Source organism: Aristolochia californica, unplaced genomic scaffold, assembly GCF_029961685.1.
Source record: "Aristolochia californica isolate CCGP_79_NKW_82.1479 unplaced genomic scaffold, dmAriCali1.0.hap1 SCAF_3, whole genome shotgun sequence".
Classification (NCBI taxonomy): domain Eukaryota; kingdom Viridiplantae; phylum Streptophyta; class Magnoliopsida; order Piperales; family Aristolochiaceae; genus Aristolochia; species Aristolochia californica.
This window is the reverse complement of record NW_027181992.1, coordinates 2,116,133-2,139,296: the sequence shown is the minus strand read 5'-3', so window position 1 is coordinate 2,139,296 and position 23,164 is coordinate 2,116,133. Positions and strand designations below refer to the sequence as shown.

Sequence of the window (23,164 nt, the reverse complement as noted above, 5' to 3'; positions counted from 1 at the left end):
TCAAGACGCAGACAGAACTTCCGCGGGCTACCGAATGATCGTCGCTTCTCTCGCGCGACCCCATAATCCCTCACCTCGCTTCCTCTTCAACGCCCGCCCCCCTGAGCCTGCGGCTCACTCCCCTCAACAGCATTTTTTAATACGCTTCCATGAGTACACACAATCACACGCCCTTTGCTGGGTTCTCTCCAGGGACGACTCGCTCTCGTGCTCGGCTCCAATGGCGGATGAATCTCTCGTAACTCGAACCGGAACGCAGCCTGAGATCTGATCTTTCTTTGCCTGTCTCACTCTTCTTCGTTTTCTTTTCCCTGATGAGAAACTGGACTGGGCATGTTATTGCGGAGCTTCTGATTGGGGATGTGCTGGTGCTCGTTGGTTCTGATTGAGCTGATTCGTTTTCTGGGCTTTGTTGCTGGTTTGTTTGACTGGGGGGATTTGATTTGTGAGTTAAGCAATGGCGTCGAGGATTTGGTGTTTGGAGTATGTTGGTGAAACTTGTTTCTTGGGTGTTTCAGCTGCGAGGTGTGCGTCGTTTGGGTTGTTGCAGGTTTTCGGGTTTATTTTTTGTCGGTGAGTATGATGAGACTTTCAGTTGGGAATGTCTGGTTGACTTTCGGGGCTCGGGTTTTGGGATTTTAGCTGAAACCGTTGCCTGCCTCAGAAGTTTTGTTGGCTCCAATGAAAAAATCCATCCGCCCGCTCTTTAGTCTTGTTCTCTTGATTGCTGTCGGCACCGTACTGAGCTTCAGAACTGTATTTCGCCGGGACTTTGCTTTTCGCCTCTCAGATAATCTCCTTCCGGCAGGTCCACCTGCAGTCTTCAACTCAACTTTGCTCCGGCTCGCGGCTATCGAGCTGGGAGAGGAAAAAATCCGACGGGAGATTGAGCAGTTAGTGGAAGGGAACTTGGGTAGCCAAGCGCATTACCGCACCATCTCCTCTTGGCGCCGGTACCATCATCTCGATGAACCACCAAGATCGACCATGAGAGTTCCAGTCCTGCTCCGCTCCCCAAGGTACCAAGGTCTTTGGCCTGAATTCCGCAAATCTCTCCGAGATTGGTTTCGGAACAAACGATTTCAACCGGAGATTCTGACAGAGCTAATCGATCTCATTAAGCGCCCTCTTGATCGACACTACGGTTTTCCCAGTTCCGACCGTAAATACGCTTCTTGTGCTGTGGTTGGGAATAGCGGGATTCTTCTCAAGAAGGATCATGGGGCATTGATTGATGGTCATGAGATTGTGATAAGACTAAACAATGCTCGGACCAGGGGTTTTGAGCGTCATGTCGGTTCTAAAACTAATATTTCATTCGTGAATAGTAATATTCTTCACCTCTGTTCTCGCAGAGAGACATGCTTTTGCCACCCCTACGGAGAAAAGGTTCCAATCGTGATGTATATTTGCCAAGCCCTGCATTTTATGGACTACGCCTTCTGTAACAGGTCGCATAAGGCTCCTTTGCTCGTTACAGATGCACGGTTCGATATGTTGTGTACTCGAATTGTGAAGTATTACTCTTTGAAAAGGTTCGTCGAAGAAACTGGGAAGACTCCAGAGGAGTGGGGACCGACCCATGATGGTAGTATGTTCCATTACTCTTCCGGGATGCAAGCTGTGATGCTTGCTTTAGGAATTTGTGACAGAGTTAGTCTTTTTGGGTTTGGAAAATCCGTTTTGGCTAAGCATCATTATCATACAAATCAGAAAATTGAGCTTCATCTGCACGATTATGAAGCAGAGTACTTGTTCTACCGTGATTTAGCAGAGAGGCCGCAGGTAATTCCGTTCCTCATGGAGTCCAGGTTAAAAGTCCCTCCTGTGGTTATCTATCGATGAAATTGGCCTTGGTTGAAAGTTAAAACGTCTGGGTACGGGTAAACTAGTATAATGATCTGGTTGTTGGAAGAAACGGGTTTCATTTACAGGGCTCTTCTCAATGTAAAACTGAGGTAACCAATCATTACAAAGCCGAGAAGTATCATGATTTCGAAACCTTTGTGAAATGAAACTGAAACTCTCAGAATTAGTTTCATAATAGCTTAATTTGAGTACGGCACAGCTGCTGCATTTTGAAACTGCTTTAAAGGAGCAAAGAGATCTATTGTCTTAAGTTACCATTTCTATTCTGTACTCGAGTGATCTCCAACAGTAACCTAATAGCACTAAAGGTGGCCTCTTCTTCTTCTTTAATGTAGCAACCAAACATAATAAATGGGAACCACCTATAAATGAGAACTTCTTCTGTTTAATGCTATATCAGTCTTCGATGTAGCAACCAAGTAACCATGCACCTTAATGACCCTGAATGATTGATGGCAGTCTGATCTCTTGTTTCATTTCTCTAGAAAAGAATATCTTCTAAATTTTGTCTTCATATCTTTTTTTTTTTTTTTTTTAAATTTTCATTTGTTGAATGTGCATATTGTTGTTGAGGGGATGTTGCCTGATCAATGAATTTGTAGGCAAACTTTCTCATTTCTACCTTCTGATGCTGCTCATTTTCTTCATGCTTTTCTTTTAAGCCTGCCAAATCTGAACATCCATATTGACTACACTTTCACAATATTTTCTCAAAAAAAAAAAAACTTTCATATTATACCAGATTGTAAGTATGTAACTGGAGTGTGTTTTTTATTTCTTTTTATTCAAATTCCATGTTGAGATGTCATGACAATTTAGGTGGAAAGGTTGTTTTCCTATTGTTCATGCATCTGCTGTTGACTAGTGGTCGTTTCTTTTTCTTTCTAATGCAAGTGCACATCAATTATTTCTTCTTTTTGGTTCGAGTGCAAGGGATCTCAAATACTGGTCTTCAAGAAACAGAGGGTTATTAAAATTTGGTGTTCCTTTTTTGTTCTGTGTGTGTTGCTATTACATTGATATTTATACAGTTGTTTGCTTTTCCTTTGATTGTTGTCAAGTATAAACATGAAGAATATCACAAGTTTTGACCAAAGCTTATACCACAACTTTATACCAAGTGCATTCCTAAATGCTCTTCATGAATCTGGATTAAAAAAAGACGTTTGTGTATGTGTGAATGCATGAAGGTTTTCACTTTGCAAAGTTGCATGGATGGTCTTCTAGATTGTTTTTGTTAAAATGAAGCATACCAATTACCATCTCTGGTGATACATATGTCAATAAATTCAACTAATTTCATGTTTCAATATCTGGTTAAGACCAGACAAGGTAGATGACAGTTAGCATCTTCCAATGGCCTACTTAGCATATAGCTCTAGCCTGACCGTCATTCTTCTGGATTTTCCATTAGCTGCTCTTCTCTTAGCCAGACCATCTTGTCAGACCTGATGCTGCATGCAGTTCTCTTTGATCTGCTTTACTGCTCAAAGCTCCTCTGCATTTCGTTGTACATTCTTCCCACCTATTTGGTTCCCTTAATGTTTACTTTTCTAGAGGCCCGTCCTTGGTTAAGCCATCAGTTATAAGACTCTGCTTCTTCCTAACAATTGATTAATTTAGTGTGCATACTTGCTCTTCACTTTAATTGTAATTGGCACAAGCCAGTATTAGTCTGGTTCTTTAAATTATCTCTCAAGGAAATTTTCAGAAATATGTGTATATATATTTATGTATCTATCTCTTATAGATAAATATATGGATAGTCAACTGTTGAATGGGAGTATTACCGTGGTTGGTGCATAGTGTTTGGTTTTGCAACACTGGGGTTTTTGCATGTGAAGTAGTTGAATCCATATCTCACTGGTTGATTGCCACCTGTTTGAGACATTTGGATATTCCGTGCTTCGCACTGACGATTCACAAACCTTTTCTTCTCATATATTATCTTCCTTAACTTATGGCTCCGTGTTTCTTTAACCAGAGTAACTCTTCTATGTAACGAAGCACTCGATTTGACTATAGTCAGTTGGGAACCAAAAATAATAATAATAGAGGGTGTGGCAAAGCTTTTCCTGTGTTTATTGTAGCTCATTTATCTTTTTAATGAAAGCCAAATGCACGTCTTTCATAGAGTAACCATTAGTGTGTGACTTCATTTGTTCCCAACCTTAATGATTAATATTTCTGCTGTCTTATGTTCTAAAATCCATTATTTTCATATTTCAATCAATGTGTGAACTGGCAGCATTTTGTTCATGTTGGAAAATTTTGAGCTACAGGATAAGAATTCTTGTCTCCATGTCAGCTATGGAAAGAGACTCTTCCTACAAGAGATGGCATGCAAGTTGGTATATAAAACTTTTTCTGGTTATTCAAGGTGAAAGCGAATCTACTGGAAAGACCTCTCTCTCTTTATAAGAGCAATCCAGTTTCAATTGTCTATGCATCTTCAAGTAATAAGCCTTGCATAAGCTGGCAATTTTGTTTTAAGTCAGTTGGCAGTTGGAGAGAGTCCATAAGGCACTGCCAGATTCATTGAGTTCTTGTTAGTTTTCAAATGAGCTGTATTGATCAGGAAGTGCATGGAATCATTATGTGGGAATCAAGTTTGGAAGTTTGTTTCAAAATTTGATTTCATTTTACCAATTATTATAACAAATTGGACTCCATTGTAGGTGAGTAGAAAGTTGAGATTTGAGATTATTGATGAGAAAAAGGACATCAGAACATTCCAAGCCAGATGATTGCTGAAGTTTGAAATGATTTAATTGCTTTTGAAGTGTGAATTGCACTATGCAAAACTGGTCCTTGCACATGACAGAACATGGTTTGATCATCTTCTTCTCTGTTGCTGAGGATCTTGGCTCTTAAATTCTAGTTTCTATGATCTCCTTGGACTGGGATTTATCTGATGAAACACTGAGATTGCGTCGTTTAATAGAGTAAATATTTCGAGACTATAAATCTCTGGAAACTGTTTACGATTCCACACAATGGAAACTTATTGTCAGTGTGCTTAATTGGAACAGATGAGGAATTATTTATCGAAGAGCTTAATTTATTATTTGACTCTAATAAGCTTATAATATATTTAGTCATCCTTTTCCTTGTTTAAATCAGTGACACATCCTTACCTTTAGAGTTCTATGGTGGGCATTAGGTTGGGTTTCAAAACCTGACCTGACCTAAAAACTGTGGATTTGGGTTTTGGCTTTCACCTCACTGGTCAGGGAAAAGAATCCATGGAGTTTCAGGTTGAGGATGGGTTTCCCCCAACCCAACCCGCACGAGGATATAAAACGGGATGGGTCGGGTTCTTTATGGCTATGAAATTACAATCCCGCCTCATCCTTACACGAAGGATGTCATTAATATGGAAAAGAGTATGTGTATGTGTATTTTTATTATTTTTATACAAAAATATTAAGAATATCTTATAATTTTATATAATACACCAAAAGTTGAGAAAATAATCAAAGATGAGAGGGGCTTTTAATACAAGTGGCTTTTAAATATATATATATATATATAATATACTAAGTGAGTTGATTTTAATAATATTACGAACGGAAAATCCAATTTTTTGTTAAAAATTAAATTTCAGGCAGTTTAATATCTTTCGGATTTATTGGAAAATAAACCACATCCTCCGCACGTGTGAGCGCTTTCCACGAAACCACATCTTCCGCGGGATTGGAGTATTGCCACACGGTATTTATATTCCTTCGCCCTGCTCCCATGAGGGGTTTAAAGAGTGCTTCACACCCAAACCACCGAGCGAATCCCTTGTCCTCTCATGCTCTGCCCTAATTTCCTTCAAACCCTACAATTCCCTGCCCGCGCCTCCCATGGCTGCAATCTCTTCGAGTGGACTTAGGGCTTCGATGCCGGAGGTTGCGCTTTGAATAGCCTACCAACTTTCGCGGTCATGGAGGGCTCGGCGGAAGATGCCAGAGCCCCGGACTCGTGGGAGATGGCGGATTTGGACGACAGTATGAGCCGATTGATGGTCCCCTGTAAGAAAGTTACCTCTCCTTCATCGAATTTTACGGCTTCTGATTTCATCGAAGAGTCGCCGTTGCAGCCTGTTGATTCGTCTTCATCGTCGTCGTCGTCGTCTTCCTCTTTGCCTGCCGCTTCTACTCTTTCTACTTCTCAGTTGGCATCAGAGATGAATGGCGGCTTCTCTGAGGAGTTTTTGAACCAGGTCGACCAATTTCTGCGTGAAGCTTTGCAGAATTCCCGGGAAAGGCTTTCGGGTGAGCTTATGTGACATTACTTGTGTTGGTTTTTGTTTTTGTTCTGGTTAAAGCTGATGCATGATAGCTGCTCCTTCGTTTGGTAAATTTAGCGTTGGATAAACTATGTGGTCCTGACCGATGATGAGTTGAACAGTTGTTCTTGAATTGACTATGGTTATCTTTAATTGTAGTCTATGAAAATTATGGATGGTGGAGCGCACTGAGACTTTAATATGTTTCTCACATAGAGTATATGTGTACCTGGATTTCATTACGAAAAATAAGGCTTTCATTAGTACTTACGAGTTCAATTTTTGCGTTCAACAACCTTAAGAAAATGTGGCATCTATGTACGAGTGTTGTCTATTACTAGGATTGGAAATTGACCTAGTATCAGTATTCACTAGCTTCATGATCCCCTGTCAAAAGGTCCGGGAAATCCAAAATCTCTTTTTGTGCTGCGACTGTGAGCTGGATGTTTGGTGGGTCGTTTTTTTTTTTTATTCATCTGTGGTGCTAGTATGGGGATGAGATTGATAGGCTCATTGTTTTGATTGGTTTCCAGCTAATCTTAACTTAAATATATTAAAAAAAGAAGTGGAATGTGGCATGATCTGTATTTAAGATTTTGCTGCCAGTACTCACTGGTATCAGTGTATTGGCTTGGCATACTTTAGTCTTTAACCAGCCATCTTAAAAGAAGCTTTGAATTAGTTATTGTCCGATTTCTTGGGATTGCTTCTTTGTCAGGACCAGTTACTGTACCTTTGAAGCTATATGTCTGAGGTAGTGCAGAGAAGATCAAGTCATACACAGGTCGGCCTTATTATATTAGTGGTTTGTCTTTACATGCAGAGTTGACTTATGAAGGCTTCAGAAAGATTCATGTTAAGGGCTGATTCGTGCTTTGTTGAATGCATTAGAGGAAGAAATCTCTTAGTATTCGCTTTGGAGAGAATTGGGACAAATTTGAGAAGGCTCTGTGTGATGCCTTCTTATAGTCCTTTTGGGTATTGTTGGTTTGGTTGAAGAAGCTGATGGTTTTATTTATCAAAGCTAGGCGAATGTTTAGGCTCATCAAACATCTTTCTTTAAGTCTAAGATTTTGATTAGCCAGTTCATGCATTATTTTCCTTTCAAACTTTCTTCAGTGAAATGATACAATGCCTTTATGCATGGTAATTTTTTCTTTTCTTGCTTGAATGAGAGAAAGTAAATTTCTCCAATTAATGTGAATCCCAACTTCCTTGTCAAGTGCACTAACTTGCATTTGATCGATTTTTGAAGAAACTCACTTCTCTGTTAATGTTTTCTGGGCCCTAATATAATCTTTATAGGTTTAGTGAACTCAACTTGTTGTCATCTATTGCAGATAATGCTGTTCGCTGTTTGTCTATATATAATTGGAATCGCCTAGCAATTGTATCCAGACAAATGGCTGGATGTCCTGCTTCTTATCCTTTTTAAAGCTAATGTATGAGCAAATGGTTGCAGTCGGCTGCATGCTTGTACCCTAGTGAATGTCAAGACAACTAATCTTGATGTATTTTAGAACCTTGCAATACTAATGTAGAAATGGGTTTATTCATGTTTGCTATCTAGCCAATTTTGTATCCAGACAACTGAGATCAATTGGTTAATGATTTTTCTTTCAAAAGTTTTACATATAATTGTCGACTGCTGGTAAATTGATCAACAAACTGCGTTTGTTTCTTAGCACACACACAGAACAACAATAAAAACAAAAATACAGTTACTTAGCTGGTACTGTTTAGTCTAGCCCTCCCTATTGAGGTGGGGAATGGCTTTGTCAAGATAAGATGGATGACAAGTTTAAGCTTTTTATTTTCAGTGTGGACTCTGATGCCTATACAAGTGTATGTTAGTGAGCATATTTTGCTTGAAGCATATGTACCAATGTATCCAATTTTCACAAGAAAAAAAGGAAAAAAAATTGGTTTGAATGGCGAACCTCACTTGAGTTGTTTGCAAAACCAGACTGACTTTATTAACTGTAGATACTATTATGGGTGTTGATGAAGAGTGCTAGGACTTGGGATCTACATTTACTAACTTTTGATACTATTGAGGGGGTTGATGATGAGTGCAAGGACTTGGGATCTGCCTTTACCAACTTTAGATACTATTATGGAGTTGATGAAGAGTCTACAGACTTGGGATTTGCTTCACTTTAGTTAATTTTTTCCTGGATCTATTTTGCTTAGTTAGTTAGCCTACTATAGACAAGAAAAGACAGAGCCTGTCCTGTGAGCATAAATGTAATTTTTATGGTCCAATTTTTTTGTTGAAAAACAATAGTGCTGGAAATTATCTTTTAAAGCCCTAGGGTCTGTTTATTGTTTCTTGAGGATGGTGAATTTAATGATTTTTTTTGTTTTGGGCGGGGGGATGCTGAGAGAGAGTTTTGTCAAGAGAAAAAGGGGCATGCAACTTACTAAAAACATAGCAGTATACCCCAAAACAGTTACAAGCAAGAAGAAAGAGAAAAGAAAAGTATACACAGCTAACAAAAAATGAAGCTGAGCTAATATAATCAATTATTAAATACTGCTAAGTCCTTGTGAGAAGCTCATCTTTAACGACAGAGTCAGTAGGCGTGTTTGCTGATCATGGGATGTGGGTCCATATGATAGTAAGGGGGCTAGCACTTTGTGGTGAGTTAAGTTCGCTTATTGTTGTATATAAAGCTTATGTCATTTTTTTGTTCCTTCCCTTCAAAAATTTTTTATGTATGCACTTTGGACTAGTGCTATGATTATACAAATATTAAGTATCTGTTTTGTTTTCAAAAAGTTAGTGATACAAAAAACAAGCACTTGAGGATACCTCTATTTGTGCAATATCTAATTTGTATACTTGGTTTTTATGAAAAGCAGCATATTGTGATTGCAGACTTTGCCAAAAAAAAAAAAAAAAGTGATTGCCGCATTATTTTGTTCTTTGGGGCTCAACGATCTTGGCAGATTCCTGTGCATCTGCTGTGGTCTCTCAACATCTTGTTGTTGGGGGTTCTTCTTGTCCTGGAATAGCAGTGATTCCTGCTTTCCCCTTTTTGATTTTTCTTGTAACCTTCCTATCTTTTTCTTCCCTCTTGGTCCTGTTTGCATTCTTTTTGTGCCTTCTTAAGTGTCTCACCATTTTCAAGAAGTAAACTTTTGTTCTGGTGTTGCAGTCATTAAGCTGTGTTCTGTTTTGTTGTAAATTCCTAAAATTGTTGGTCCGATATTGAAGAACCTTTATCAGTTGGCTAAGAAGTGTTTTATTCTTGTGACTTCAATGTTTTATAAACTCTGAGTTGCTTTGGTGTTGGTTTTGATATACACACACTACAAACCAAGTATGAGAAGCAATCGGTACTTCTGTGTGCACTATTGGAAATGGACAAGTTTTTCCATTACCATTCCAGTGGTAATTGGCTCAAGCAACCACATTCTGTTTTTAATAGTGATAATTAAGAAAAAATAACATGACTAACATTGAGGGTAATTCTTTAGCATCCTCTTGCTTTCAAAACTCATTTCATAGACAACTATATAAAAAAACTGTATAAAGTTGTCTTATGTGTTCTCAGGTCATTTTGAACAGCCATATTTGTGCTGCATTCACAATTTAATTTGCTATGTTGCTTCTATCTGTTGCAGTCTTGCGTATGGAGCAGGATGTATTGAAGTTCATATGCGACCCCACACAACAGCAGATGGAATTTCCGCAGCTGCCAACTTCCTATCTAAGGTTGGCAGCCCATCGTGTTGCACAGCATTACTATCTCCAGTCAATGGTTATATCAGATCCCACTCTACCGGATGGATCTGGTGCCCGAATTCTTGTTCGGAAAACATCGGAATGTAGACTTCCTCTTATCCGTCTTGCAGATATTCCTGTAAACCTATCACAGGAAGACAGCAGTTCTGTCATTAAAGTTGCCATTAAACAAAGACCACAGAAACGCTCACAAATGGCGCATGGCACAAATGCTAGCTCTTCCAAGGCAAGCTTTGCGAAAAGTGTTGAAGAAAGAAAGGAGGAATATAACAAAGCACGAGCCCGTATATTCAGTAGCTCAACTAATACCACTGGGCCCCAGGAGGTGAAGGCAGAAGGTGATGGTCTACAGACAAATACATCAGATAGTCTCACCCAGAGCTCCCCCTTGCCATCACCGAAATTGGATGATAAATCTGGTTTCGAAGGTCCTGAAGTAAGCCATGGTAGCAGGGTCCTCAGTGATGCTTCTGCCATAGGCAGTGGTGTCCTCAGTGATGCTTCTGCCATATGTAGCAGTAGGTCTGGTAGAATTAGGAGAGAGAAAGAGCCTGTAACTACTAGGTACAGGCCAAACAACAGAGTTGCCATCTTCCGTGATCGTGAGGTGGATAAAAAGGACCCTGACTATGATAGGAGTTATGAGAGGTATTGCTGAATAACATGTCATTCTTCTTTTCTTTTTTCTATCTCTGCCAATATCAGATGTTCATTTTTCTCTTGTCATCAATTTTTTTTTCAGGTATTTCCAGAGATTTGACCCTGGATTTGGATTTAATGGAGGACCATATACCATACAGCCACTTTATGCCCCAGCTTTAAATTATAACACAGAATTTCCACAGCTTGGATCAGCATCTCATAGACCTCAAATGACCCCAATTGAATCTCAACAACTTCCTCAACATCACATTCAAGGACCTTGGGTTGTGACATCTAATACTCCGCCAACAATTGGTTATGGTCCACCTGACAACTTGATGGCTCCACCATCACCATTTAATCCTGGTCATGTTGGTACTCATTCTACAACTGCATTCTATCATTTGCACTCTTCACAGTATCCCTGCCCTCGCCCCGGGATGACATATGTCCATCCTCATGAGCATGTTCATCAGCCTTTATCTCAGGTACGTCCTGATCATAATAATTCAAGTATGTGCGCAGCGATGAAATAGTGGGTTTTGCAATGTGCTATCTTAGCTCAAGAACAATTTTGTCAAGAATTTAGCAGTTTCTCAAATGTTGTCAAGAATTAGCAGTTTCTCGTGTTATTGTTATTACCATTTGTTGAAGTGGAGAGTAACTGCTTTGCCTTACCTTTTTGCAGTCTCTTCAGCAGCAACATGAAGCGAATTTTGGATTAGCCCGGCCCCGCTAAGGGGCTTGGGCGACGCCTGCACACCTGTTAGTAGATTCGAGCACGAGAAATGTAAAATTGCTGGTTCAATGCTTTTTATTCTACTAGCAGGATAGGTGCAGGCAAAGTCCAGGTAGATTGGAACCGGCCTCATTGACCTGTGGTCCATCTTCCTGTTCCATCTTCCTTTAGTTCCGCAGCTGCTTCTTGCAACTTCAATACAAAGTGCAGAAGCTCAGTGTTATGTTCTGTTGCTTGCTTGAGCTCGTGAAGCCCTGATTTGCAACTGATGATGATGATGAAAGAAAAGCGTTTTTCCTGAGTTGGGATGTACATACTTTGCTAGGGTGCAGGTATTTTTAGAATCCTTTCTTGTGGCACGCTTGCATTTTGCATACAAACCTGTTTTGTTCTAGTTTTTAGTATTTTGCAATACTTCCTGAAATATATATAGAGAAAGTGTAGTCTGATTTATCCTCTGTATTCTGTGACGATTAACACTCTCTCATGTTGTTTCCCGCAGCGAAATCGAGGTTTTGCCCCTTGGAAGTTGTGGCGTGCACCGTGTCCTTTTATTAGTTATTTCTCTGCTTTTTAAGCCCCCCTTTTTTTTTCATTTTCTTCTCTATCTTCAAGGAAAACTCAACAAAGAATAAAAACAAGATGTGTATCATATCTAATGTCTCCAATATGCTTAACTGAATCCACCATTGGAATTGAACTTGTAGTTTTTCTAGATAATCTTTAGGCATATTTTCTCGATAATCCTACATTCATGGTGTTTTTTTTTTTTTTCCTTCTATGCACGGGTTGATTCGAGCTGAGACTCCACTGCTTGTGGGCATTGGTGATAAACATTCAAGTTTCTACCTAACCAATTTTGTTGTATAGGGGATATGATACTGTGAATGTGAGTGACCTATGGAAAGAAATATGGATTCTGGAGTGATCAATTTGCTAAAAGATTCTTCAGGTAAAAGCTTTACTAGATTTGAAGGAAAATAAAATTCCGAAAGGGTTAATATTAAATTGTGTCATCGGTAGAATAACTTGCGCCGAAATGTTTTATGCCCTTTAAGCGATTCGTTTCCCACCGGCAAGGCAGCAGATAGTCTAAATCTCAAATTGGCACAAAAATGCAGGAGATACTGAATCAACACAAGGAGAAGGAGATATCCCTCTCGGTTTGAATTAATGAACGGAGGGGACAAGCCAGCAGTCGCTTGGACAGCATACTTCATTACCAACTCTAGGTTCGACATAGTTCATCGTTACGACGAGTGGTGAACTGTTGAGGTACGAACGCTAGCCCGAATTCCACGTTCAGAGGAACCGATGGAATCACTTCTTTTGGTGAAAGATAAATTTAACTGAGTATAACGATGGGATTAATTTGTTTAGTTGGCATAAAGATCTTAAAATGATGAACGAAAATAATTTCCGTTCCAATCTGAAATAAGTGGATGTTGGGTAATTTCATTATTTTTTCTGTAGAAAGTTTACATCGTAGGAGGTTATCATTATAATTCATGATTAAGTCTCATTAAACACGAAAAGAAAAAGAAATATTCTGGAAATTGTCAAGCGTGGACGTTGAATTATTTGATTTGCTTAACACTTAATTCCTCAAGAGTGTGTAGCGTGGTCAGTGGGCAACCGTCATCTTGATCCTTCCATCTGTACCGTCCGATCGGAAGGCGTTCTCTGATTTCATTTGTCGCCACTTGGCCTCGTATGCGGGACCCGCACTTGTGCCATAGACGGAGACTGAAGAGTCGAGGAAATCGTGGTTTTTTTTTTCCCTTCTTCTGCGGATTCCGATCACAGGATTGTTCCTTCTCCGACGAGGCAACGTGAAGTATGCAGGCGCTACGAACTGGAATCCGGATCCTTCGGTCCTCTCCTCTGTCGAATGCCGCTTCTGATAATGGGTTAAGAGTTTCAGTGCTAGGGTTTGTCCCTGGTTCTCGAGACTTTGCGCAGGCAGCTGCTTGTTCACCTTCTACGTACTTGGATAAAGAAGATGTTACCAACCGGGTTGTTGACCTTCTTAAATCTATTCCTTTCATTGATCCTGCCAAGGTATTTTCCAAATTCTGTCGAATATTAGATCCTTTCCGCTTCTCTTATTCTTTATCACATTTTCTAATTGTTCTATGGAATCTGATTAGAAAACCTCCATCAAGTTTTAAGCTTTTTTTTTTCTCGATTACCCTCAAACCAGAATTTTTACATCGTATTGGAAGCCGTATGGGTAGCTAAAGTGGTTGTATCTGTATATCTCATTTTGGTTTCTGTTGTTTTCCCATTCCTGCGATGGATATATGTAGACTGAAAATTGTGCAACAGAAAATTTATCTATTGGTAGGAGTGATGCCATCGCCATCAATAGTATGATGAGAGCTGAAGAGTTACTATGCGAACAGCCGCATCTGAATTAGCAAAAATATAAAGTGTACTCCGTGGGAAAATGTTAAATTTTTTTATCCTCTTGATCATCTGGAACTACATTGTCAGCGGTTTGTGTTCTCTTCGTGAAAGAGCAAAAAAAAAAAAACCTTCTTTAATTTTCATCTTTGATGATAAAAGGTGAAAAATAAAAGCGTAAATGAAAGGAGGAGTAAACCTGTAAGAAGACGCCGATTCAGCGGATTGTTTTGATTAGATCCCAATATATTACTGTCTGCAGTATGTGGGGGTACATTATTGATTTACATCCTCATAGTTGCATGTATGATATTCTATTTCCTTGTTTCTGTCAAAAACTTTTTTTCTTCAGCATTTCTGCCTGCTTTCTCCACTGTTGTGGAGATATCCGATACTTGGTCATCTGTAGTTCGTTGTAGTCATGGTCTTAAGAAAGAAGAACTTGTATCTCGTCTGTGACAAGTTCTAATCTTTCTGCAAGAATATAGCGATTGATTCTATTTATATTCCCATAAAAGCTTTGATGATTTTCAAAACTTTGCTTATTCACTCTTACTTTCCATTACTTTTTGTTTATTGAAAGCCCCATTTGTCTCTGTTTCAAACCATGCTGGAGTTGGAGGATTCGCAGATTTTTTTGAAGAGACTGGATTCATCTTTGCCCACGTCAAGCTATTTTTTGGGGTTTATAGTAACAGGAAGCCTAGTATGACATGACATAGCCAGTGGTTTAGAAACTGCAGTGGGTGAATTTGGAGAGAGAAATCTGTGAATTCTAAGATAATTATCATATTCTCTTTGTGTTTTCAAACAATTGAGGCAATGAGAGAAATAAATTAGTTGATTTCGCACACAGTGGAGAGTAGAAGATCTACGAGAGTCAAGAGATGATATGCAGTTCGGACTGGAAGAGATTACTTAATACCGAGTTTCCTTAAAAAGGAACATAACCTTATTTGAAAGGGAAGTTAGGATATCAAAGGAGAACCCTCATATGATGCGGAGGAAGAAATGGGACCTCGTAGCCAATGGGTTGAATCCTCCTTGTTAATTAGAAATCTTAGTTACTTGAAAGTATTCTCATGAGCATCTATATCGGTTCTGCGATAATATAGCTTTCATGAGAAATGCTGTAAATTATTAGTTTAGTGGCATTCTTTTCTAATCAATAATGATTTTTGTTGTGACAAAACTGTAATCGAGCATATCGTTCTCTCACTATTTTGTAGATTTGAGGGCCTTGAAAATACTGCAACCTTCTGTATTTGTGTTGTTAGAAATGTTGTCTTTCAACATGTCAACAATTTTTGCAGATGGAATGTTTGATAATTCTCAGCACTGATTTATACACCCATATCTCTGAATCTTTTACTGAATATGTTTGTTTTGTTTGTTCTGCAGGTGAAGCCATCATCCAGTTTTAAGGATATGCAATTGGACACGTTGGACAGCGTTGAAGTAATGGTAGCTGCGGAGGAAGAATTTGCAGTCGATATCCCAAATAGTGAGGCTGATAAATTTTCATCAACTGCTGATCTTATCGATTTTATTGTGGCACATCCACAAGCCAAATGAGTGTTCAGTCTTTCTTGTGTCCTCCTTGCAATAATTAGACCTGTTCATTCGGGCAGACATCTCTGCATATATATGTCTTGTTTCTTTACCAAAACGAACTAACGACTTCTGAAGATGCTTGATGACGCTTGGGACCATTTCATGTGAAAAATCACTCGAGGATGGCCCGTATAGTCCAGTGTAACGAACATGAAACCTATATAGACCATCATCTGTTGGCTCATTATTTTCTCACTTTTATTTTATTTTTTGTAAGCTTTCTTTGTTCTTACTTTTAATTGTTTCAGACAGTTTAACATTGTCTTGGATACGAAAAGAAAACTTTATTTGCGAGAAGGAACAGGTTTGAGCCTCTGAGCACGGCCTGGAAATGGAATTTGTGGCAGATGTTCAAGAATTCAAGGGGTTAGGAGAATAAAAAGAAATTGGCTTCTCAATCATCTGAATGACACATGTTGTGGGTAACGGAAAAGACATAATTCTTTCAATTTCAAACAACTACATTACGACAATTCATTTATTGAGAATATTGGAAAATCTAATGGCAACGATCCTGGTATGGCAAAGAGGAGTGATGGCGAGACTCAGGCCTAGGGAGCAAAACCAGCTTTAATCTTCTGTATAGTGGCCACATCTGTTTTGAAAGATTTGGCAAGGATGCCGTCATCAATACTGGTGTTGAAGAGCGACCCAGGCAGTGATACGGTTCCTGCATTTGCACTCCCGAAGGCCGAGATGGCTATGGCTGGATTCTGAGCGTCTGCGTTGTACTGATAATGCACAAGCCCCTTGGGAAAAACAAACATGTCCGCACCCTGGAGTGTCTGAACGTAGAGCTTGTTCGTCGTATCCACAAATCCCACCTCAAGTGACCCGTCGACCACCAAAAGAAGTTCAGCTGATCGGGGGTGAGTGTGTGGAGGGTTGACAGATCCGACAGGGTACTGGAGAAGGGCATAAGAAACACTCTGGCCTTCAAGAGCAGGGAACTGAGCCATGCTTGCTTTTGAGACTGTGAAGGTCTGAGGGTCATCCATGTCTAGTACGTTACGCAAGCCAGTGAAAGTGAAGAAGCTCCCGTTGACGAAGTTGCCGTTCTCCGGCAGGAGAAAGTCTGAGAGGATGTCCGGGTCCCCTGCATGGACCGAAGTGAAAGCAAGGACTGCTACCAATAGTAAGAAGCAGCCATTTGTGAAGAAGGAAGAGGCCATGAGTGATTGATATTGGATAGAGAGATCAAAGAGTCTACGATGGACTTGCGTTAAGAGTTTGTGATGGAAAACCGTGGCTTGCCTGTGTATTTATATGACTGGGAAGACAACGTGATCGCCGGCTGCCTCTGACATTCTCAAGGATGGTTTCTGTTCTTTTCCTACAAGCAAATTGTCGGCATTCCAGTTTTAATTCGACCTCTTGATTAGGATATGTCTTTCCTACTTGGCTTAGAATATCCATTTGTTATGCCCTGTGCATACCCATGAAGCGGTCGAAAACATAGGTAAGGAGACGAAACAGTCAAAAATCTTTCAACCATCTAGGAAGGAGACCTCATTTTCTTCTTCGCCCATATGAGAGTGAACGTAGCAGAAGATGAAGGGTAAATCAAATAAGACAGTATGTGCATCGTTTTCTTCCATTTTGAAACAGGCAAACGGTAATTATCTGGGGGTTTAATCAAAGCAAAATAACGACAGAACTAAGTTGGGTCCAATTAATATTAGAATGAAAAAGAAGAATGTCAAAGTGAACTAAAAACTGTTTTTAGTTTAAATATTAATTTGGAATAGTAAAGAGTTCTTTCGATTATAAAAGAATTTCAAAAGTACAAGTTGCCGAGAAGAGGCATTTTCGCTAAACTTCCTGCTGCCTCAACCCTAACGAAAGAACTGCGGTCCTGTTTTTAAACAGAGAACAAGAAGCATAGTAATTGCCAAAGATAAATAAAGAGATTTGCCGGCTGCAGCCCTTTCTCCCTCTTCTTTCAATTTATAAATACCAGTTTAGTTCTCGTCCTACAATCCATCACAAACAACCGATCATCTCTTTCTGGTAAATTGCTATCCCTTACAGACATCTCCTCCGGTCCAGGTATGGCTTTAAGTGTTCTGAAACACACCTTTCTCTTCCTGGTAGCCACATTGGCCACAGCTCATTTTGCTGAAGCTAGTGACCCTGACATTATCTCTGATTTCCTCATCCCACCAAACGTCACCGGTATTGATGGCAACTTCTTTACCTTCACTGGCTATCGGGTCCTGAACTCCGGGGAGCCACCCAAAACTTTTGCGGTTGTTAAAGCAACCAAGACAGAATTCCCTGCGCTTGACGGCCAAAGTGTCTCTTATGCTGCACTCACTTTCCCAGCAGGGTCCATCAACCCACCTCACACCCATCCCCGTTCCGCTGAGCTCTTGTTTCTAGTATACGGCTCCCTCGACGTTGGCTTTGTCGACACCACCGGGAAGCTCTATGCTCAGACCCTCCAAGCCGGGGACATGTTCGTGTTCCCCAAGGGACTCGTGCACTACCAGCTCAACAGTGACGCCAAGAACCCGGCGTTGGCTCTCTCGGCCTTCGGCAGCGCCAGTGCAGGGACCGTCTCCATTCCTAACACCCTCTTTTTGAGTGGCATCGATGACAACGTCCTCGCCATGTCCTTCAAAACTGATGTTGCTACAATTCAGAAGCTCAAAGCAGGATTAGCTCCCAAGGCTTAGAATCTGAGTTTATGCTGACTTTGAGTTCTACCACACATGAGTAATTTTTTTTTCAGATTAAGTTATAGGAATGAAGTCTTTAAAAGTGAATAAATTCCTCAATTTTGAGGATTCTTGTTATTGTGTCATTTTCTGTTCATTTTAGACTCACTGTAGGTCTTTTTCTATATCTTTACATCCATTTAGCAGGATCTTAAGTTGACAGATCTAATCAGTGTCCTCTTTTGAAGGGTATTCGATTCTCGATCAGTCCGACCTTAACAAGTCCAGTTCGGAGCTAATATTTTAGAATTTGATGGAGAGAACAAATAAATTCATTTCTCATCTCTTGTGTTCCTCGCCCACTACCTTCCCAATTATCTTATTCAATTTTATGTTGTCTTCCTCTCTATTTTCTTCATAGTACTTGAGCAGGTCATAGAATCCAAATACAGCTTATGAAAAACATTTCTTAGTATACTTTGAGTTGCTAGCCTACTGAGATTTTACAACTTTTCTAGCAAAATTGCTCAAGTTATTATTTGAAAATTGATTCATCACTTTCTATGTTTTTGAGTTCTTAAAAGCAAATAAAAAAGAGTTGTTCAATCAGGATCTGTTGCATCTAAATGCCAAACCATTGTTAAGTCGAAGGTGATATGAACCCTTAGATTTTTAGTTCATTTTAGGGGCTCCATTAAATTCTTAGCCCACAAAGACATCTAGTAGAATCTTTCTTTCATATGTATAATGAAAGAGAGCTTTTAAGTGAAAAGATGGTAGGAAAAATACAAGGGGTGTTGGGTTTTATCTTGTTGGAGCTTGTATTGGGTGGGAGGGCTGAAAGGTGAAGGAGAGGAAGAGCTACAAGGTAAGGGGGTTTTCTCTCTCTCTCTCTCTCTCTCTCTCTCTCTCTCTCTCTCTCTCTCTCTCTCTCTCTCTCTCTGAGTGTAGGTGATTGCCAAATCATATGAATTTGTTTTCTCTTGTGAATGTGTATTTTATTCTTTACATCATTTTTCTTGTTCCTTTGGTTAGATTTGAGCATATGGTGCATAGCCTTGATGTTTTAAGCTTTCATTGCATACAAAATTTCAACAAATATACAATCTAATATGTACAATGCTTTGTTTGGGTGAGGTGATGCGGCTTTATGGATCAGACCTTCTCAGTAACTTCATAGAGCTATTTCATTATCAATGACCAATCTTGTTTATTTCAACTTCATTAACATCTTTATATGGTGATAAATATGCTCTCAAATGTTAAAAAGTACTTGCTGCAATTTTTTTATGAAAAAAAAGAGTATGACCTAAGTTCATTTAAGCTTAAGCGCACCAGTTTTCATTTTTACCATCAAATTTGAATCGAGTGACTTGTAAATTAATTTATTCTTATTCTACATTTATTTGTGTTAAGAGACATCCATGTGTGTAGGGCTGGCATGACTAGTAAATAAAGAGAATTTTCATAGAGATGACATAAAATTGTAATTATGCAAATTGGTGTATGTCTTTTTCCTTTTGAAGCATGTAGCCCTAAGGGCATAGTAGTCATTGTAAACACCTTCACACAACTATAAATATAACATTAAGGCATGCGGTAGGGCATTCAAGCCTCTTCTTCTTAACTCAAATTCGTTCATACACCTCTTTCTCTTTTCTTCTTCCTTCTCTCCTTTCTCCCAAGAGCTAGAATTCTTCTCTTCTCTCCTTCCCTTGAGATCTCGTGTTTATGTCTTGTCCCTAGAAATCAACAATTTGTTATTTTACACATGATTCATGTTGATGTTATTTTGAGATTTTATCCATTTTTAATGTTAAATTTGAGACAATAGCATTGTTATCAGTACAACAAAGTAACAAAATTCTTGTACGTAAAGCAACTCTTTTAAGAAAAAGTTAATTGGTGTCCAATCTCTTTTTTCCTCAATTTTGTAATACTTATTTGAGAATATTTCCTTAGCTTCAAAATTTTGAATAACCTTTTATAGGCCTATGCAAACTAACTTGAAAACAAATTGAAAGTATCAGCTTAATCAATTTGTTAATTTTCAAGAGTCCACAAATTTAGCTCATGGAGAAAAAGAGAGAGGGACTCATTGGGGGAAAAACAAGAGGAAGAAGAGGTAATGGACTTATTGTCCTAACCCTTCCTCTAAGCTCAATTTATAGATTAATCTAACTACAATATTACTATAATGCCTTCGAACTTAACCTAATTACATCAATGTCATCTCTATGACATGACTCTTTATTTACTATCATATCATCATTGTATGGGCTTGTGGGCCTTTGCCTTGATCTATGGGCCTTGAGCCCATCTTCCACATCTCTTGAGTGTGTGGGCCTTCCTTAGTCTTATAGGTTCGGGCCCCATCTTCCAACACACTTGGATATGTGAGCCTTCCTTGGTCATGTGAACTTGGGCCCATCTTCCAATACTCCCCCTCAAGCTGGGGGTGAGAGAACATCACGAATTTCCAGATTGCTGCAAATAGTGTATAGGATCTTCTCCTATAAAATGGCAGTCCTCCATATCTTCCAGCACTCCCCCTCACGTTGGTGGTCTCTTCCTTGAGGCCCAGTTGGCATAAGATAAGTGAGAGTAAAATCACTCCAAGTCATATGACATCGCTCCATATTCCGATCATAACTCATGTTGGATGTAAGGCACACTCTTATCTTCTATAGATAGTGGGTCTATACCCAGTGCTTAGAAATGTAATAAAACTCTTCCATCACCGTGTCCTTCCATAGGACACCGACTCTTAAATGGTAGGAGTAATAAATACCAATTAAGGGGGGTAACGGGTAATTACCCGAAATATAATATTCTAGGGCTACCTTGGTTTTCTTCATCATCAGAATAACCAATGCTGATAAAAATCAGCAATTGAAAAGTTTTTCTTCAATAATAATGTCTCATCCAAAGAAACACAATAACAACAGCTAAAATGGGCTTGGGCCCAATAACATGTGCCAAATAATAAAAATCCTTGTAAAATGACCCATGAAATAATCTTATGAGAGTCTACGCACCAAATAATATGCTGACTAAGGAATGAGTTGTCGATACTTCAAAATAATAATCCAGGTGGAGACAAGGAACTGAGTTGAGCCGAGTCAAATAGTAAACCAATATAACCAAGTCACGGATGAAATATGTATAGAACTTGGGACTTGGACCCGTATAACTGATGTAGAAAACAAGAAGGCCAAGTTAGGTTGACCCAGACTTTAGTTGATTAGACCCGAGTCAAAGTGCTTGATTAAACCAGGCTACCTAATTTTGGGAATTAAATCCTAAAATATGCCTTCGTCTTCTTCCTTGTAGCGCTCCCAAACAGCACATGACAACAGACAACCAGAGATGCAATCAAAGGAGTATCCAGAAAAATAGCAGCAAGATCAAGATCAAAATTCTGGAAATCAAACCGCTATGAATCAGCAGCAACGACACGATGACAACAAAACCAACAACAATTTTTTGAAATGGCACAAAATCTCGGGCAGACGCGTCTCTGTAAGTGGCAATGGAGCTAATATTTTTGAAGGAATAAATAATAGCATATACGACTAGCCATTATGATAGTTGTCAAAGTTCCTAGTAAGGTAAGCGACAATCAAAACAACATTGGAATAAGCTACGAATCAATAACTTTCGACAACCTTCCTTGTATTTGCAACAACAAAGATAGCAAAATATAGTTACTATAATCATAATAGACGAGATTGATGAGAATGACGAAGATACCACTGGTTGCTGGGTGCTGGAAATAGTAAATAAGCTAACCAAAGATCTCAGCTGGATACGATCTGGATATAAGTTCCAAACAACTTCCAGTGGAATACGATCTGGAAGATAAGTTAACCAGCAGAGCAAAGTTGTGTGAGATAAAAATTTCTGGAGGATTGATCAACTTTTCAAGTTTTGTGCACAGAGTTACCAATTTGCCAACCTGCAACTTCCGAGTTTAAACGATTGTTTTGTTGCTTGGAAAAAAATGCTGGTTTCTTCTTTTCCATATTCACAGCCTGCTTATAACTTGTTTGCATATTCAAATATTGATGGAAGACTTTCGTCCAACAATCTTCCAACATATGACTCACTTGATGAAAAAATTATGCAATAGATGAAAGATACGAGATCAATTAACAACCTGTACATTATCAGTCTACGTGGAACAAAGATCGGTAGACGGAGAGCAATCAACTCTGCAACTAAGTCTTCCACTTGTAGATTATCGCCCAACGAAGACGAAGCAATCCAGCTAATCCAAAACAGTTGGATAAACAACATCAGAGCAAAACAACTAACAGAAGGGAGTGATGCCAACAATTTTCCAAAAAATAATCTTGACTAGCCAACGTAGTAATGAAGTTTGATGTTCGGATTCTCAGGAGTCAATCTCAAATCGGCGCGCCATTCATTCAAAGGAGAAGCAAAATTCAATTAACAGAGCGTGAATTTGAGGCTATCCAGAAGCGAATAGCTAAGCAATCAGAGTAGTTACCAAACCAATGTTGCGAGAAAAAAAATCCCAAAGAGATTAGATGCTAGAGACGCCATGAGAATATTGTTGGAACGATTTCAATAAATTGAGATCTCCAACTGTTGTGAGAAAGCGGTGCTTTTTGAATATTATCCAAAGCAGTACAATCTACACAGATCCGGTGAAGCACCTCTTACACTTGATGGTGAACCAGAATGCTTCGCATTTTAATGGGCAGTGGGAAAAAATGACTAACGAAATCAAAACAAATTCCTACAACTATAAAAAAAAGAACTTTAATAAGAGAAAAGAAAAATAATGGGTTTAACCATACTACGAGTCCTAAAATCAATGCTCTCATACCATGTTGATTTTTAGGACTATCGATTCAACTCATAGAGAAAAAGAGTGAGGGACTCATTGGGGGAAAACAAGAGGAAGAAGAGGTTATGGACTTTTTGTCCTAACCCTTCCCCTAAGCTTAATTTATATATTAATCAAACTACAATATTATAATAATGCGCCTAGAACTTAACCTAATCACATCAATATTATCTCTATGAGATGACTTTTTATTTACCATCTTGCCATCATTTTATGGGCCTGTGGGCCTTCACCTTAGTCTATAAACCTTGAGCCCATCTTCCACATCTCTTGGATGTGTGAGCCTTTTTTGGTCTTATGAGTTTGGGCCTATCTTTCAACATACTTAGAT

At 39.1% G+C, this 23,164-nt stretch overlaps 5 protein-coding genes across 5 annotated transcripts; 4 read left to right on the top strand and 1 right to left on the bottom strand.

The window, feature by feature from the left end:
• Nucleotides 1-73: 73 nt before the first annotated feature.
• On the top strand, nucleotides 74-2,032 carry LOC137959850 (beta-1,6-galactosyltransferase GALT29A-like). The gene has a single exon (XM_068807248.1). It carries the CDS (start codon nucleotides 682-684, stop codon nucleotides 1,843-1,845), a length of 1,164 nt encoding a protein of 387 aa, XP_068663349.1. The 5' UTR covers nucleotides 74-681; the 3' UTR covers nucleotides 1,846-2,032.
• Nucleotides 2,033-5,635: 3,603 nt separating this feature from the next.
• Nucleotides 5,636-12,219, top strand: LOC137960475 (uncharacterized). The gene is made up of 5 exons (XM_068808109.1): nucleotides 5,636-6,131; nucleotides 9,776-10,544; nucleotides 10,639-11,026; nucleotides 11,227-11,609; nucleotides 11,780-12,219. The coding sequence occupies exons 1-4, from the start codon at nucleotides 5,801-5,803 to the stop codon at nucleotides 11,275-11,277; spliced, it is 1,539 nt and encodes a 512-aa protein (XP_068664210.1). The 5' UTR covers nucleotides 5,636-5,800; the 3' UTR covers nucleotides 11,278-11,609; nucleotides 11,780-12,219.
• Nucleotides 12,220-13,023: 804 nt separating this feature from the next.
• Nucleotides 13,024-15,503, top strand: LOC137959550 (uncharacterized). The gene is made up of 2 exons (XM_068806916.1): nucleotides 13,024-13,338; nucleotides 15,085-15,503. The coding sequence occupies exons 1-2, from the start codon at nucleotides 13,117-13,119 to the stop codon at nucleotides 15,256-15,258; spliced, it is 396 nt and encodes a 131-aa protein (XP_068663017.1). The 5' UTR covers nucleotides 13,024-13,116; the 3' UTR covers nucleotides 15,259-15,503.
• A 314-nt stretch (nucleotides 15,504-15,817) lies between these two features.
• LOC137959551 (putative germin-like protein 9-2) lies at nucleotides 15,818-16,475 on the bottom strand. The gene has a single exon (XM_068806917.1). The coding sequence runs from the start codon at nucleotides 16,467-16,469 to the stop codon at nucleotides 15,849-15,851; it is 621 nt and encodes a 206-aa protein (XP_068663018.1). The 5' UTR covers nucleotides 16,470-16,475; the 3' UTR covers nucleotides 15,818-15,848.
• Nucleotides 16,476-17,348: 873 nt separating this feature from the next.
• On the top strand, nucleotides 17,349-17,975 carry LOC137960543 (germin-like protein 9-3). The gene has a single exon (XM_068808194.1). The coding sequence runs from the start codon at nucleotides 17,349-17,351 to the stop codon at nucleotides 17,973-17,975; it is 627 nt and encodes a 208-aa protein (XP_068664295.1).
• Nucleotides 17,976-23,164: the final 5,189 nt, after the last annotated feature.

What these genes read in the sequence shown, in the direction of transcription:
- LOC137959850 (XM_068807248.1), top strand. Translation starts at nt 682, where the DNA reads ATGAAAAAATCCATCCGCCCGCTCTTTAGTCTTGTTCTCTTGATTGCT.
- LOC137959551 (XM_068806917.1), bottom strand. Translation starts at nt 16,469, where the DNA reads ATGGCCTCTTCCTTCTTCACAAATGGCTGCTTCTTACTATTGGTAGCA.
- LOC137960543 (XM_068808194.1), top strand. Translation starts at nt 17,349, where the DNA reads ATGGCTTTAAGTGTTCTGAAACACACCTTTCTCTTCCTGGTAGCCACA.
- LOC137959550 (XM_068806916.1), top strand. Translation starts at nt 13,117, where the DNA reads ATGCAGGCGCTACGAACTGGAATCCGGATCCTTCGGTCCTCTCCTCTG. An exon ending in CTTTCATTGATCCTGCCAAG is followed by an intron (nt 13,339 to 15,084) that starts GTATTTTCCAAA and finishes TTTGTTCTGCAG; the next exon opens with GTGAAGCCATCATCCAGTTT.
- LOC137960475 (XM_068808109.1), top strand. Translation starts at nt 5,801, where the DNA reads ATGGAGGGCTCGGCGGAAGATGCCAGAGCCCCGGACTCGTGGGAGATG. An exon ending in TATGATAGGAGTTATGAGAG is followed by an intron (nt 10,545 to 10,638) that starts GTATTGCTGAAT and finishes TTTTTTTTTCAG; the next exon opens with GTATTTCCAGAGATTTGACC. An exon ending in TTCATCAGCCTTTATCTCAG is followed by an intron (nt 11,027 to 11,226) that starts GTACGTCCTGAT and finishes ACCTTTTTGCAG; the next exon opens with TCTCTTCAGCAGCAACATGA.